The 16,351-nt window shown below is 45.2% G+C and overlaps 1 protein-coding gene across 3 annotated transcripts in view; it reads right to left on the minus strand.

Moving 5' to 3' along the window:
* The window catches only part of stat5a (signal transducer and activator of transcription 5a), an 83,718-nt gene continuing 67,367 nt past the window's right edge, over window positions 1-16,351 (minus strand). For all 3 annotated transcript variants that reach the window (XM_083648610.1, XM_083648608.1, XM_083648609.1), the window contains 12 exons: window positions 15,926-16,081; window positions 13,560-13,739; window positions 11,999-12,086; window positions 10,578-10,700; window positions 8,593-8,685; window positions 7,608-7,814; window positions 6,077-6,171; window positions 4,976-5,118; window positions 3,816-3,971; window positions 3,620-3,674; window positions 2,929-3,042; window positions 1-2,326 (listed from right to left, as the gene is read on the minus strand). In XM_083648610.1, the coding sequence (XP_083504736.1) occupies window positions 2,203-2,326; window positions 2,929-3,042; window positions 3,620-3,674; window positions 3,816-3,971; window positions 4,976-5,118; window positions 6,077-6,171; window positions 7,608-7,814; window positions 8,593-8,685; window positions 10,578-10,700; window positions 11,999-12,086; window positions 13,560-13,739; window positions 15,926-16,081 (1,534 nt within the window). In that variant the 3' untranslated portion in view covers window positions 1-2,202. The remainder of the gene's footprint in view (window positions 2,327-2,928; window positions 3,043-3,619; window positions 3,675-3,815; window positions 3,972-4,975; window positions 5,119-6,076; window positions 6,172-7,607; window positions 7,815-8,592; window positions 8,686-10,577; window positions 10,701-11,998; window positions 12,087-13,559; window positions 13,740-15,925; window positions 16,082-16,351) is intronic.

Consider the following 16,351-nt stretch of genomic DNA (forward strand, 5'->3'; position numbering starts at 1 on the left):
AACAGCTGTTTGTCTTGGAAAACCTCCAAGGGCTAAACCCAAACACGGAACATACATTGAACAGCACACAGCGCCATCTACAGCATCAAAAGTACACAGTCTACAGTGAAACAAAGGTTCAAAAATGATGAGAATAATGTTGATAAAGGATATATCACAAGACTGCCCGTGTAGCTTCAGATTTCAAAAACATCGGAGAAAACAAGAAATACAAAAAAAGGTGGACTGAAGGAAGAAACTAAAAGAAAACAGGAGGGAATTACTTTACATACTGCAATCTCTGTTGGACGAACACAAAAACACATGAGAAATGATCATCGAATTCTCAGTTGCTCTGTTGCTGTTTTCTCCTGGTGCTTCTGGCGACACTGGACTTGAAACTTCTGCTCAGACTGAGGAGCCAGCCGTTGGTTAACCCACATCAGGGTCATGCAAGGAGTTACATTCAATGGGGAGAGTGCCACAAACAAACACTAATAAAATAGAATTATGGTAGAGAAAATAAATGCATATATTCTGTATACATAGATCACTTTCTATTTGCCTTTTGTTTATGATACATCAACCACATGAAGGGATTCGTTCCTGAGGTGGTGCGAGGGTGTTGTCAACAACAACATGCTTTCAATTCTGTGTTTGTGTCAGAGGGGAAGGGTGTGTGTGTGTGTGTTTGTGTCGGAGGTTGTTTACCACCCACAACACACACAGAATGACATGATGACACAGAATGAAAGCAACATCTTGACTGAAACGAAAGCGAGACAAAGCCGTATGGAGGGACACGGCACCAAAGCTGCTCTTTGAGTTCTATATAAGGTTCTATATGAGTCAGCCCAGGCATCTGAAGCCGGCACCTCCCTGCGCCCCGCGGTGCCACCTGCTGCTGTGCTCATGTCATGAAAGGCATGCACATGCAGGGTTAGTAGCAGTGCCAAGACACAAGGACAGGACTTAGTGGATGAATGGACAGGCAGGTAGAAAGAGCTGAGTCCACTGTTTAGGCACATAAGCTGAAACACTACAGAAAAGAATGACTGTATTATAGAAAAATGTATTCCAGCTCTGAGATTAACCTTAGATTTTTTGAATAATGCAAGAATTCTGAGTCAAAATTTCCAGAATTTCCGCAAGCAAAGCCGACAGAAACAACAACCAAAACAAAACAAAAAACAAGTCAGGCCAGGGGGGCAACAAGGGATCTTCTCAAACATGATATGACTACAAATGAGGAGAAGGCACCCAATGAGCGTACCTACTGGTATGAAGGCGGGGCTTGAAGCCACAATAGCAACAACAGTAAGACCAAAGAACCAGAGCAGAAATGCGAGGTAGCGTTGATGAGGGGAACAGAGGGGATGGGGAGGGGAACAGAGGGGATGGGGAGGCCCAGAGACCTGAGAGGACACGCAGGCAGGAGAAATGCTTAGATTTGCATTTCTGTGTACAAACAGAAGACAAATAGCCCTGGGAGAGACTGAGTGAGGGAGGTGGATAAGCCCCGCCTCCCTCCGATTTCAGCTGGTGAACCAATCAGAACAAATGCGTTGTATACTTACTGTATGTGTATGTGTGTGCTTTCAGTTGCACAAAGAACAGAAGAGGAGAGCCACTCTGCATTTCGAGGTTAGTGTATATGGACTTGAACAGCCGACTGAAACTCCACAGAGCAACGACTCATATTGTCAAGAGCAACAGCAAAAACTCTTCGTTAAAGCCTTTTTTCTCTTTTTGTGTGTGTCAAAGGCAGGTTCAATGTCAATAACAATTGATAAACCATTTACAAAGAAGAAAATATAACAAAAATAAAAACAGTACAACTGTTAAAATGACTTCATACAGTAGCATTTCTTTTAAAATCTCTGTTGAAAATCAATTGAAAATGCATGCACAATGTGAATGAGCATCTTTTTTCTTTCTTTTTCCACAATACTGTAACATGATAGTTTTTGCATTATGACTAGTCTGCTTTACAAACACTTATGGACACAAATAAAACTAAGAGAAGAGTCACTGACATGCATGCTTTCATGCTGGGGGAAAAAAAATCACAACCATTATTAACATTTCACATTATAGCTATCTGAGGAAACAAAATCATGAGAAATGAATGGAATTGAACCATAAGAAATGTCAGTGGGGGTGAGGGTGGGGGTGGCAGGGGGGGTTCATTTGGTGTGGTCAGGGGTTAAAAGGGGTCAAGGGTCAGGACTGCTGGCCGCCCCACTGGCTGTCCACAGGCCGCCGCAGCAGCTCCTCCACGTGCCGCGCCACATCCATGGTGTCGTCCAGGTCGAAGTCCCCGTCCGCGTCCAGCATGGAGTCACTCCTGTCACACAGAGAGGAGAGGACACGCCCACACTCAGACAAGCCAGCCGTTTGGCACCAAGAAACTAAGGGTGGGCGACATGGACCTAAAATAATATCACAATATTTCAGGGTACTTCTGCGATAACAATATTCTATGACAAAAAATACTGACAAATATTTTATTATTAATTTTCGAGAACATACAATACAAGAACATACAATTGCACAGTTTTATATGTCGGCATAAACGTTCAATTTGTCTTGAAATATTCAAATATGCCTTCAAATATTACCATGGTTTGTTGTGACTTCAACAGTTCTGAAGTTCCTCCCCTTTTTTGAATGAACTCCTCCACCGTGGAGCCATGCTTGTTGTTGCTGTGCGTACGTCACACCATTACACAGCGTAACGGTGTGACGTCATTACATCAACACGTCGGAATATTGCCATTATCACCATATCACCATATGCATTTTTGACGATATGAATATGAATTGTAAAGATGTATCGAAATTTGATACGATGTGGCACACCCCGACAAGAAACCCAGCATGAGCAACAAGACACACCCACACACCCACACACATAGACACACACCCACAGATGGCTTGTTGACTCACATAGGTGGGAATATGCCATAGGTGTGAGGGTGATTGACAGGTGCGGGGGAGGCGCCGTGATGATCCATGTATGTGGGGTTTCCACTTGCTGGATCAGGATTGGCTGTAGTGAACCTGTAGAAGATGAGAAGACACGCACGCACACACACACACAAACACACACACACACACACACACACACACACACAAACACACACACACACACACACACACACACACACACACACACACGCACACCCACACACACACACACACACACACACACACAGACACACACGTAAGATAAGAGCCTCTCAGCCTACCATCAGCAGTTGCCTAAGCAACACTCAGTGAGTATCATCGTGTCTTCCCGTCCTCGCGGCTTCATTACGGCGCTCTCCAAGCCGGCGGCGCCCGCGGGCGAAGCCGGCGCGGAGACGGGCAGGGAGCGGGGCGAGCTGACTAACAAGCCTTAACTCTAATGATGAGACGAGGACGCGCTCGCTCAGGAAACCACGTCAACGCTAATTGGCCTCCTCCAACTATAACGGCTAACTAATAGGCTCATTTGAATTCAAGATCCAATGGTCGGCGATGAGCTCTACATGTTGCCACAGCGGAAAAATGGTGGGCAGATAAGAGTGAAAGGAGAGACAGAGAGGGAGGGAGGAAGAAGAGGATGGGAGGAAGCCAGGGGAAGCTAGGTACTTACTCTGGCACCACCTGCTTGATTTGTGGCTTGACGTAGCCGTCCCCCACCGCTTTGGCTACAAGAGAGACAGGCAGAGGGAGAGAGACACAGGCAGAGGGAGAGAGAGACATGTGAAGGAAGTTGTCATTAAATCCATGAGAGAAGCTAATGTAACAACAGTACATGGTATTGAAAGAGAGAAACAGGCTTTGCGTACAGTGCGGAGGGGTGTAATATTTGGAGAAGACCTCGTCCTTGGGTCTGTCTGGGTAGAGGAACAGGAGGTGATTGAGATCACTGATGCGGTCGGCCAGAGAGCGAATGGAGAAGTCTTTGGTTGTGTATGGCATGAGGTTCCAGACCATCCTCTCCCCTGGATAAACACAACACATACCATTGTATCAGTGTTACAATGAGATAACAGATGTTTGTTCACCGTTAAGCTGTTTGTTTGTGTGTGTGTCGTGTATGTGTGTTTTTGTGCGTGCGTGCGTGCGTGTGTAAGCATATAAGGGCTGATTTATGGTAGGGCGCTTGACATTTTTGGTTAAGTGTCACTTGACAGAAATTATGTATTCTTAACAGAAAATGTCTCTCTTGACACTCTCCTTTCGCGTCGCTGAACTGAATTGAACTGAACCTGAGATTGTGGACTAACCTCGGGTCATGTCACCAGGCTCTTCCCGAGGAGAAGAGCCTGGTTCCCAATACACTTGAATGACACCTCTCGGCGTGGTTTCCGGCGTAGACACCGGAACCGGAACCAGAACATGTAAACCAGATACGCGCCACATTTTTGTCGTTCCCCCATTGAAACGCCGATTCGAGTTATGTAGGCCACAAACAGGCGGCGATGCCATATTGCATCAACGTTTTATTTGATGTACTATGTAACTTTTTAACGTTAGTCACCTCGTTATCAGGCTCTAGCTAGCTAACGTTAGCTACACAGAAGATTTCTTTTGGCACATATGTATCCAGTAAACGGGTTCCAGTTCCTGACATTGCGCATTGGTTTACGCCCCCAGGTCCAGAAGTGGTGGAAATGCTCCAGACTAGTCGTGGACACATCATAATTTGTCAAGCAATGTGATTGGCTAGTCACTAAGTATGTAGTGACATATGGGGGGGGAGTCGTAACTGTTGTCATCACCACCTCTAAGTAGGTTAAAAATTCAACAAATTCTCCCACCGTCATCCCCTGATTGATTTCCATCATAATTAGTCATCATCTTTACACAAAATAGGTTAAAGTAGCAGACACATTTACATTTATCCTGACAGAAATATTACCATTACTTTGACTTATTTGAGCAAAAGGATGTGAATAACATTGGACATCAGTGCTGTTGGGTTATTTGCATATCTGCGTTGTACCTGCTTTGTTGGGGTTCTCGGCCACCCAGGCGATGGTGATCCCTCCGATCTCAGAGTCACTGAAGCGCAGCAGGAAGGTACCGTTGGGTTTGGACAGCAGCATGTCCTGAGCCTGCTGCTTGTTCACAAAGCCCAAGATCGCCCTGAGACGAGAGAGAGAAAGGTAGAGGTAGAGAGAGAGAGAGAGAGAGAGAGAGAGAGAGAGAGAGGGAGTGACAGACAGACAGAGAAAGACATTAGATTGTCATGTGTGTTCCTTCTCACCTCTGAATTCTTTCACTCTAAAGCTGTGTTCACACAGAGATATTTATTTTTCTCTCTGTCGCTCGATTCAACCCTTTGGAATCGCTCTGTCGCTGTGTTTAAATCGCTCATCAACAGGCGCAAGAATTGACGGACATCTGGGGGCTATAACGTTACGCAATGTCATGATGTTTGTCCACTACGAGCCACCGTAGTTGTTTACAAGCTATCAGCGTGCTCCTAACGCGAGCTCTATACCGGTAGTACAGACTTCACTTCGTGTCAGCTGTCAGCCTGTCAATCAGCTGTCAATGCGGTTTGTTGCCACACAATAAACCAGCGGTTTGTTCCAAGCCAGTGTGATCCTTGACTCACTCGCACACGGCAGCCAATCAGCGTTGAACAGCGAGCAACTGATGCCAGCAAAATTTCGCTCGAGTTGGGATATTTTATCTCGGGCGACGAGCGAATTTTCGCCCTATCGCTCTGTCGCTCGGACGCCCAGCGATTTTTCGAATATACGCTCAATCACTCGTTTGCATTGACTTTGTATGTAAACTCGATGCCAGCGAAAAACTTTAATAGGTCGGAGTGAACGCACCCCAGTCATTACTAAGAGCATGGCTGTCTTTCCCAGGTTGCCATGGAAAATCATGTAAGTGTGAGCCACTGCCTGAGTTATCGAGATTGGAAGGGGGGGAAATGGATGGAAAAACATGAACTTGCACAGAACATGCAGCTCAGCTACCAATTGAAAAAGAGGTGTGTTTTTTTCTCCCTGCTCTACCACTTTTCTTTTTTTTTCAACTGAAGACCGCAACTGACGGCAGCCTGGGCCTGAAACAGCAGTTTCCTTACCCGTCATTCCAGTGTGGTTTGAGATGCTTTTTTGTGAGCTCCATCACACCATCAAACCACTGCCAAAACGTGAAGTTCCTCCCTGGCAGGCTTTCCTGTAGGGGACAGGGGTTTGGAAAAGTGTTTTACAAAGCAACACTACATTATCTTCACAGAGTCAAATGGCAATGGGACAGAAATGTAGATCTTTCAAAGGTTATGCGAGTCCCTGGATGACAAACAACATGTCGTTCAACCACCCAAGCTCAATCAGTATGCAGCCAGCAACGCTAACATCTGTACCATGCACATCTGTATGTGTACTATACCATGTGTGTCTTTGTGCGAGAGAGAGAGGGAGAGGGAGGGTGGAAGTGTGTGTGTGTGCGTCTGTGAATCGTCTGAAATGTGATGTTCCTGTAATCTAATGAGACTAGATGCTGTGCGGTCAATGGGAGTGCGTTTGCTGCCATCGCCCGCTGCTTTAAGCCGGCCAATGAGGACGTCAGCCTTTAAACAAGCCTTTCACTGTCTGGACAAACAGAGCCATTAAGATGAAGACCTGGCTACCAATGAGGCGTTCTTGCCCCTGGTCAACTGGAGAAGAGGTCTGCAGGGACGCTGCAAATGGAGCAAGAGATGTTTCTATATAAGAGCAACCGCTAAATGACTCACTCCATGAAGAACATGCATGCAGCCAAAGTGCTTTAGAAACGAGCCTCCCGCAGGCCAATTAAGAATGTAAAAGGCAGCTAACCCTGTCTAAGTGCTGAATGATAGACATCCACACAATAAAACTGGTGATGACAGATGATTGGTTTTGCTCTAAGTAAAGCTGGTGTGTGTGAGTGGAGAGAAACAAGACTAGGTAAAACCTAGTATATAGCTGGCCCGCAGTGTAGCCAACACTTTGCCATGGAAAGTAGTTACTGGCTGCTCAGAAAGTCGCTAGAAGTCGGCAGATGGCGTTGCATGATAACGTGCATATCAATATATAAGCCTGCAGTAGTTATGCATGCCACGGCTTAGCCCGTTTTAATATGACCTGCTGACTCCGCACACCAATGTCGACAAGATGACATAGCAGGCATTAAGATGTAATTAAGTGCAATTACACTTTCAAATGAGTTTATAACGGTGTGATTATTATTTTCCTTGACCTCAACTACAGTGGTAGAATTTAAACTTTTCATTAAGATGACATTCAGTGTAATTACACTGTCTTCGTTAATGCCAAGTTGTCCTCACAAAGACATTGACCGATGATGTTGCCTTGGTTAATGTCAAGTTGTCATAATGAATACATCTCAAACAATGTCAACATTGCATTAACAATGACATAATTTACCGAATGACACTTGGTGACAACAGTCATAAACACTCAGAAAGCCTCCTTCATGTTCATGAGAGGTGTCATGTCATGGTTATGACAGTGTCATTTCAGTTGTCATATGCACTCTCAAGTAAAGCTCAATAATTCGCAATTGCAGACCAGCTAAAAATGAGAGAGTGAGAGAGAGAGAGAGAGAGAGAGAAAGAGAGAGGTTCTGACCCTGTTGAACTGTGACCAGGTCATGGTCATGGTGCGGTAGTCCTCTGGGCTGGTGGAGGAGCTGCTGAAGGCCTTCTGGGCGAGGAAGGCCAGGTTGTGGTCAGACAGGCCCCGGCTGCTCGTCACCTCCGCCTGGTACTTCATGTTCAGAGCCTCGCACAGCTGGGGCCACTGCACCTTGTCAGGCACCAGGAAGGGCACCCGACCCTGCAGGGAGGATTCACCTCAAGGTTTTTATTGCATGTGGCAAGGCTGCAGGATGCAAATCGTCGATAGAGCTATTCCCACAGTAACATCTTTTCAGACTGTACCTTCACTTCCTCACATATATCAGCATCGAGGGAAAGGATTGTGAGACTTCATTGAAAATGTGCAGCTAAGGTATGAAGACTCAATTCAGGTAACATTTTGACAACATTACTTTTTATTTTATTACTGCTCAATAAAGAACAGACATATAATTCACATAATTTTAACTAATGTATTATATCAAAATCAGCAGAAAAATCAGGATATCAATTGAGCAATCATGTTATCTCGATCAAATCAAAGGTTTGTGTTTTGAAAAGCATCAGCCACTGAAGAAATCAAACGGTAGTAGACTTTGAGGGTCACAGCATCATCTGAATTCTGTCCAACAGCGATTGACGGGCCGCAACCCAGTTTTTGTATCATATTTCACAATTCACCACAAGGGAGGAACACGTTCAGGGCCTCTTGGAGGCCAATGGATGTGAAACATCTATGTGATGGATGTTCCTTCTTGTGAAACATTTAAAAACACAGACAAATACAGACACTTCACACGCTTCACTTTGGCTGTTCTTTTGGGGAGGGGGGGGGATAGTGTGATGATACATCAGACACATTTGGGGACAATGATCGAAAGATTGACATTTTCAACCACATAGTGTCACACACACACACACACACACACACACACACACACACACACACACACACACACACACACACACACACTCACCGGCTCTGCAAAAGCGTTGTCCCACAGCACAGTTGCCGTGGCATTATTGTCTTGGCTACCGTGAACTATCACCACTACAGGAAGTGATAACGTCTGTTGAAGGAAAGATGGGAGTCCATCATCAAAACAACTGTAACACTGTAGCAATAACACTGTGAGGCTGTAACACTGCAATAACACTGTGAGGCTGTAACACTGCAATAACACTGTGAGGCTGTAACACTGCAATAACACTGTGAGGCTGTAACACTGCAATAACACTGTGAGGCTGTAACACTGCAATAACACTGTGAGGCTGTAACACTGTAATAACACTGTGAGGCTGTAACACTGCAATAACACTGTGAGGCTGTAACACTGCAATAACACTGTGAGGCTGTAACACTGCAATAACACTGTGAGGCTGTAACACTGCAATAACACTGTGAGGCTGTAACACTGCAATAACACTGTGAGGCTGTAACACTGCAATAACACTGTGGGGCTGTAACACTGCAATAACACTGTGAGGCTGTAACACTGCAATAACACTGTGGGGCTGTAACACTGCAATAACACTGTGAGGCTGTAACACTGCAATAACACTGTGAGGCTGTAACACTGCAATAACACTGTGAGGCTGTAACACTGCAATAACACTGTGAGGCTGTAACACTGCAATAACACTGTGAGGCTGTAACACTGTAATAACACTGTGAGGCTGTAACACTGTAATAACACTGTGAGGCTGTAACACTGCAATAACACTGTGAGGCTGTAACACTGCAATAACACTGTGAGGCTGTAACACTGCAATAACACTGTGAGGCTGTAACACTGAAATAACACTGTGAGGCTGTAACACTGCAATAACACTGTGAGGCTGTAACACTGCAATAACATTGTGACAATGCAATGAGGCTGTAATAATGCAATACGACTGTAACAATGCACGTACAACAAGCAACTGTCACATTTCTATGGACGTATTATCTGGGAGAAGTGTGTTTTTATAAGGTTTCCCAGCAGCATAAAAACAACCATACACTCTGGGAAGACGACAGTGGCTGAGCCGATGCAGCCTTGTTGTGTACGTCACAGTGTGTGTGTGGGAGTGGACGCTCAAGGTCAGTTCCCTGTGATTTAGGCTTGGGAATGGATAGATTCCCACTGTTGTAGGGTGTTAGCATGGATGGTACTATGTGGAGGCCATTGCATCTAGTTTGCCTATGTTGTTCACTCGTACATAGCAGCCAACACTCCCGATTTACACGGGAGTCTCCCGATTTTTAACCCTTTCTCCCGCTGTGCTCCCGATTGGTAATTTCTCCCGCTAATCTCACAATTTGTAGGATATGTGTCGTGGTACCTGGCAACCCAGAGGCAGTGACGAGTGACGCACGGTGCGTAACTGCATCACTGCACTCGTTCAAGCTCTCGGTGGAGGACTGCAGTCAAACACGTCCCAAGAAGAAGAGATGTGCTGCCAAATTTCAGTGCGAGACTTTCCCGTTTCTAACCGCTAGCCACATTAGCAAATACCATGCGTTTTGCAAGCCATGTTTTGCAAGTTATGTCGGGCTATGTCGTTTTGCAAGCTATGTAGCCAGTACGTCGGGGGAAATGACGTTAGCAAACATGCTAAACATTGATGCCAAACACAAACAAGCCGTGGAAGCACAGAGGGGAACTTCTACCATATTCCATATTCACTGACACTCAATGTTTGCACTTTTGCTCACATCTTTTGTACATTTTGTATGTTTATTTTATTTTATCATTACCCGTATTTATTTTACTGTGAGTTATGAGTTTAACACTGAATAAGTAATTTACCATACATCCTTGCATTTATTCTATTCATTTGTGGTGTAGGGTTATATGGGTGCAGAGTGGGTGGTACATTGAAGATAAGCCATTCACCCATACCGCAGAAAATCTCCCTCTTTTTCACAGGTATGCTCTTACCTTAACCTGAAACACAAGCTTAGCAGGTATGCTCTTACCTTAACCTGAAACACAAGCTCATTGCCTCCAACACTAAACTGGGACTCGAACAGGATGGTGAACTTCTCTTCTGTGACAGACTCCGCCCCTCGCCTGTCCGACCGCTTGATCCTCTTCAAAGACTATGGGAAAGAAGATGTGTAAGATGGAGGAGAAATTGGATATACATGTTTGCCTATAGGGTGACCATGCATTCATCATATATACACACATGCATTATTCACTTTGATTCAGACTACACGGCTTACATGTAAGTAAACCATGGAGGGCTCTTGGGATTGGTCTTAACTACACATGTGATGTGGAGATCAGCACTGCTGAAAATGCAGGCTGATCCTCCAGATTCACTCATAAATTAGCATGGATAATGAGGCTTAAAAATACATATGGTTAAAATATAAACAAACAAACAGGGTGAGATTAATATTTTGCTTCCAATGCAAATCCACTTATTTTGAAAAATTCTAAAGCCAAGTGATAATACTATGCTACTAGTGAAGTGATCAAGCTTATTTAAAGATACTTTGACTTGTTTCTTAAAAGATCCTGAAACAAGTGGAGCAGCGGTGAAAACTACTCAAGATCAGATCACTTGTTTTCCCATAAGTGAGAAGCTCTATACTGAAGCAACTAACAATATTTTGGTAAGAACTGATAATGACATAATGGAACAAGATGGTAGTAAAAACAGGGTGTAGGACGAAAATGGCCAGAGATATGCTTAAACGTAAGATTCAATGCGGAACACTCTTTCTATTCATAGCTTTCAAGGGGCGTTACGTAAGTACAAGGAACGCCCCTTCTGGCGGTCAAAACTCAAAACAACAATGGCGCTGAACCAGACGCAGCTGCATCAAAAAGCGGTCTTTTTTCCTCCAGTTTCCAGTCAGGAATATTTGAGTAGGATTGCGAGCACTATCTCTAGTGTGTGGATAGCCACTCGGCTACCACATCCAAGGAAGGCAGCAGGCGCGCAAACTACCCACTCCCGACTCGGGGAGGTAGTGACGAAAAATAATAGGAGGTTGTGGATTTGTGCGATTAGACGTGGTTCAGTCGCTGGGGAGGGCAAATGGCTACCATCAAAGTACACACGTCTTTGCAGCCAACATTTCATCAAAGGTAAGCTCAAGTAACGTTAACGGGGTATTTTAATCATTATTGTAACGTTACTTGAGCTTACCTTTGAGGAAATGTTGGCTGCAAAGACGTGTGTACAAACGGCTGAACAAACTGCGTGAGAAACTAGTCGACTTGGCTGGCAGCGAATGAACAAGTTTGTTTTTTGACCGCCAGGTGGGCGTTCCCGGCAGCACGTAACGCCCCTTGAAAGCTATGAATAGGCTACTGTAAGAGCTCATCCAGAACACAAGCATCCCGCCCCCACCCCCCGGCCCCGCCCGCCCCCACGCCCCCTCACCATGTTCCTGAAGTGGGCGCTGAGAGTTCCTGTAGTTTGGTGGTACTCCATCACACAGTTATTGTTGAGGATTTCCCCGCTGCTGTCACTGGAGGAGGAGAGACAATCGAGGAGCGAGTCAAGTCATGGTGCTGTCGGCCATCACATGCTTCAACAGTGAGAATAGTGACAATCTATGGAATTACGTTCTCCCTTGTTCTCTGCATAGTTTGACCCATACAGATTTTCATCAGCACCGGCGGGACTAACGATCCCGGCAGGTTTCTATTGGTCAGGAGGAATGTGGGACGTGGCCGCGCAACAGGCTAAATGTGGATTCTCCGTCCACTCCATAGATTCCTCAGAGGCATTGTTCAAGTTCCAGCCATGTCTTTCTGCTGAAGCTCCGGCGACACAGTAGGCCAGAGTTCACCGTGGGATCCACTAATCCCAGGGCACTATCAAGACTCTTTATTTTAATAATCCCAGTGCACTATCAAGACTCCTTATCTTAATAATCCCAGTGCACTATCAAGACTCCTTATTTTAATAATCCCAGTGCACTATCAAGACTCCTTATTTTAATAATCCCAGTGCACTATCAAGACTCCTTATTTTAATAATCCCAGTGCACTATCAAGACTCCTTATTTTAATAATCCCAGTGCACTATCAAGACTCCTTATTTTAATAATCCCAGTGCACTATCAAGACTCCTTATTTTAATAATCCCTGTGCACTATCAAGACTACTTATCTTAATAATCCCTGTGCCGTATCAAGACTCCTTATTTTAATAATCCCAGTGCACTATCAAGACTCCTTATTTTAATAATCCCAGTGCACTATCAAGACTCCTTATTTTAATAATCCCAGTGCACTATCAAGACTCCTTATCTTAATAATCCCAGTGCACTATCAAGACTCCTTATTTTAATAATCCCAGTGCACTATCAAGACTCCTTATTTTAATAATCCCAGTGCACTATCAAGCCTCCTTATTTTAATAATCCCTGTGCACTATCAAGACTACTTATCTTAATAATCCCTGTGCACTATCAAGACTACTTATTTTAATAATCCCAGTGCACTATCAAGACTCCTTATGTTAATAATCCCTGTGCCGTATCAAGACTCCTTATTTTAATAATCCCACTGCACTATCAAGAATCCTTATCTTAATCATCCCTGTGCAGTATCAAGACTCCTTATCTTAATAATGGTGCATTGAGAGCTCATTCCAGCCAATATGAAGGAAGCTATAGAGGGGATACAGAAGAACATGCATGCATGCATATGCTGCGATCATGTCACATCAGAAGAACAGAAAGAACGGGATGATACATCGCTGCTACAATGAGTGTTAACGCATTGAAACACGCACATTCAAAATAATTTTTGAATTTAAGATCAACTATGAACAAACTGCAGCAGACATTTGATTTTTGTTAGTAGAGCTGATTGTATTACTGGAAACCTAGCTGAGAATTAAAATTTAGATTTTGGACTGCTGACATCATGTGGATTCATGCATTTGACATTTACGCTAAATCCGACATGGCATGAATGTAACATCGAACTCACTTCCTTGTGTTCTCGTTCTTGAGCAGGGCCTTGGCTTGCTGTTCGCTGATAATGGTGGCTTTCACCTGCGGAGGGTTCATGTGCACGTTCAACTTCCCGCCCACTAGGAGGCGCACTGTGGCGGCAAACTTGGTCTGGGTTTTCAACACCTGTGGAGGCTGCTTCTCGATGATGAAGGTGCTGTGGAGAGAGAGGTTACAGTAGTATCATAGCACATACCGGTACTTTACTTTAGAGTGAGTGAACAAGAGAACAAACCCTGTTGGGTGTCCTGGTGGCATTAGGCTCATGCCACAATGACAGCTTAAATTCTGGGACCTTTGTTGGAAGAGGACGCTGCAGAAGTCATACTGAAAGCTGTAGTTCCTCAAATGGCCGCTTGAGGCTGGACCCAAAAGGGAGTCATTCCCCGTTCACCTCGATGTAAAAATTGCCCCACTTTGTAACAGAATTAAGCATGTTTACAGCCTGGTCCAAAACATGGTTTTGGTCTATATAACTAATTTCACCTTTCACAACAACTGTACATTTTCATATAACTCACCTGTTTAGAGTAACATAGACAATAAAGAAGACTATATGTTTTGGGGGTGATTGACAGGTCGCCTGTCCAGTGATCACACAGCTTGCCGATCACGGACCAATAGCAGGCACAGCTGTGGCTCTGGGAAACCCCTCATCTTGTGCTGTCCCGCGTGAGCTGCATAGGAACCCCAGGATGGCAACAGCCAGGCCACACTAGGCTTCCAAAAGGGGGTCCAAAAACCAATGGTAGGCTACAGTATGTCCATATATTTACTGTCTATGGTCTGTCTGTGTCTGTCTGTATGTCTGTCTGTCTATAGGCCCAATTATACTCAACGTTAAAGACGGAGACGGAGATGGACAGAGCCTTCTGTCCGTACTCTGCGTTCATTTCGTCCGTTTTCTGTCCGTCATCTGAAAGCTTACGGATACGCATGAAACGGAGGAAAACCACATACACACTCATACATTTGACTCTCTACTGCCCACTGGTGGATGTATTGCTTAACATGATACCAACGTGAAAGACGCATGGAAGTATGTGGGCAGTGACGATTACACCGTTTGAAACGGACGCCCTTATTTACGGATGAAAATGGAGTATAATTGGGCCTTATGTGTGTCTGTCTGTCTGCCTGTCTGTCTGTCTAACCTCAGAGAGCTCTTGGAGACGAACACGGCCATTGTTACGAGCCTTCCTGCCAGCCCTCCGCGGAGTCAAGCTGCACTAAGCGGTGATGAGAAGACGCTACACGCTCTCCCCTTCCCAGCCTGCACCCTCCTGGGGCTCGAGGGGGATTTGAAGAGGATGTGGTTTGGTTGGAGAGCAGGAGACACATGAGACAGGAAGAGGAAACAGAAGCTGCACTCACGCTGTGATAGCAGTGCGTTACTTTCCGTCTGTCTGTGGCCAATCAGACATTGCTGTAACAGCTTCTCGCCGCGTTACAGGTCCCTGGGCACTGGGACAACTTCAGATTACTTCCTGTTCAGAGATGCTGGAGGACTAAAGAGCCTGGAGGAGATGCTGCAGGACTAAAGAGCCTGGAAGATGTCTCTTTAGGGCCACAACACACGTAATCTCCTGCATACTTCATGCTCTTTGTCTCCAGATCTCTCTAGGTGCTCTCAACATCTGTCCCTTGCCTACAGGCATCTACTTCTCTCTTTACATTTGGTCCTGAAACGCTGTTTGTTTCTCTTATCTTCTCCTTCATTTGAACCTGGTCCTCTGTACTCATATCATATCTGCTTCTCTCCTCCTCTGTCCATCTCTTCTCTCTGTACTGCGGTCTGCTGGGGTTTGAGGGGAGAGGCTGGCATAAAGCTCTGTAGTAAATGGGACATCAAGTGGAGAAAGAAGAGTCAATCTGGGCCATCAGCCCAGGACGTGCCCACTAGACTAGGGCTTTCACAGACTAGTCGACTAATCGTTCATGTGGTTTTAGGAATAACAATATTAATTAATGAATTAATTGAACATAGATTTGTTTGAATGATTTTCTACATGATGCCATGTTAAATAAACAGACGTTAAGGTATTTACAGTAGAGACAGAAAGACTCTGGTCTATGTTGTTCCTGCAGTATCTACATGTCAGACAAGTTGCTGGGGTTTAGCTGGGCTCACACCCAAATTGGGTCGCTAGCCATAGTTTGAGAAACACTGGCTAGTCAATGACTTTTTGGAGTGGTCGACGACTATTAAAATGCAGTAGTCGTGCCCTAGTGCTCACTATGTTTACACACACACACGCACGCACACACACAGGCGCGCGCGCACGCACACACACACTATACGTGTAACATATATGTGACATGCATGTAACACACTGCACACACCTGGTGACCAGCGCTGAGATGATCTCTGTGATGGTGCTGTTGAGTTCGTTGAGCAGCTCCTCGATGGGGCCGGGGATGGGCAGCTGCTGCCTGAGGTGCTCCGCCCTCCGAATCTGCTGCCTGTTCTGCCAGATCGTCTCCGCCAGCTTCTCGCACCTGACACACAGGCATGCACGCACGCACGCACGCACGCACGCACGCATGCACATACACGCACACACACACACACACGCACGCACGCATGCACACACACACACACATGCATATATATTCACGTGCACGAACGCACGCATGTATGTGCGCACACACACACACACACACACACACACACACACACACACACACACACACACAGAGAAAGGCAGAGAAAGGCACTTAAGTACATAGTGGGAGGTATTGTGGTTCAGAAATGTGTTGCAATAAGAG

Source organism: Poromitra crassiceps, assembly GCF_964638095.1.
Source record: "Poromitra crassiceps genome assembly, chromosome: 13".
NCBI lineage: Eukaryota > Metazoa > Chordata > Actinopteri > Beryciformes > Melamphaidae > Poromitra > Poromitra crassiceps.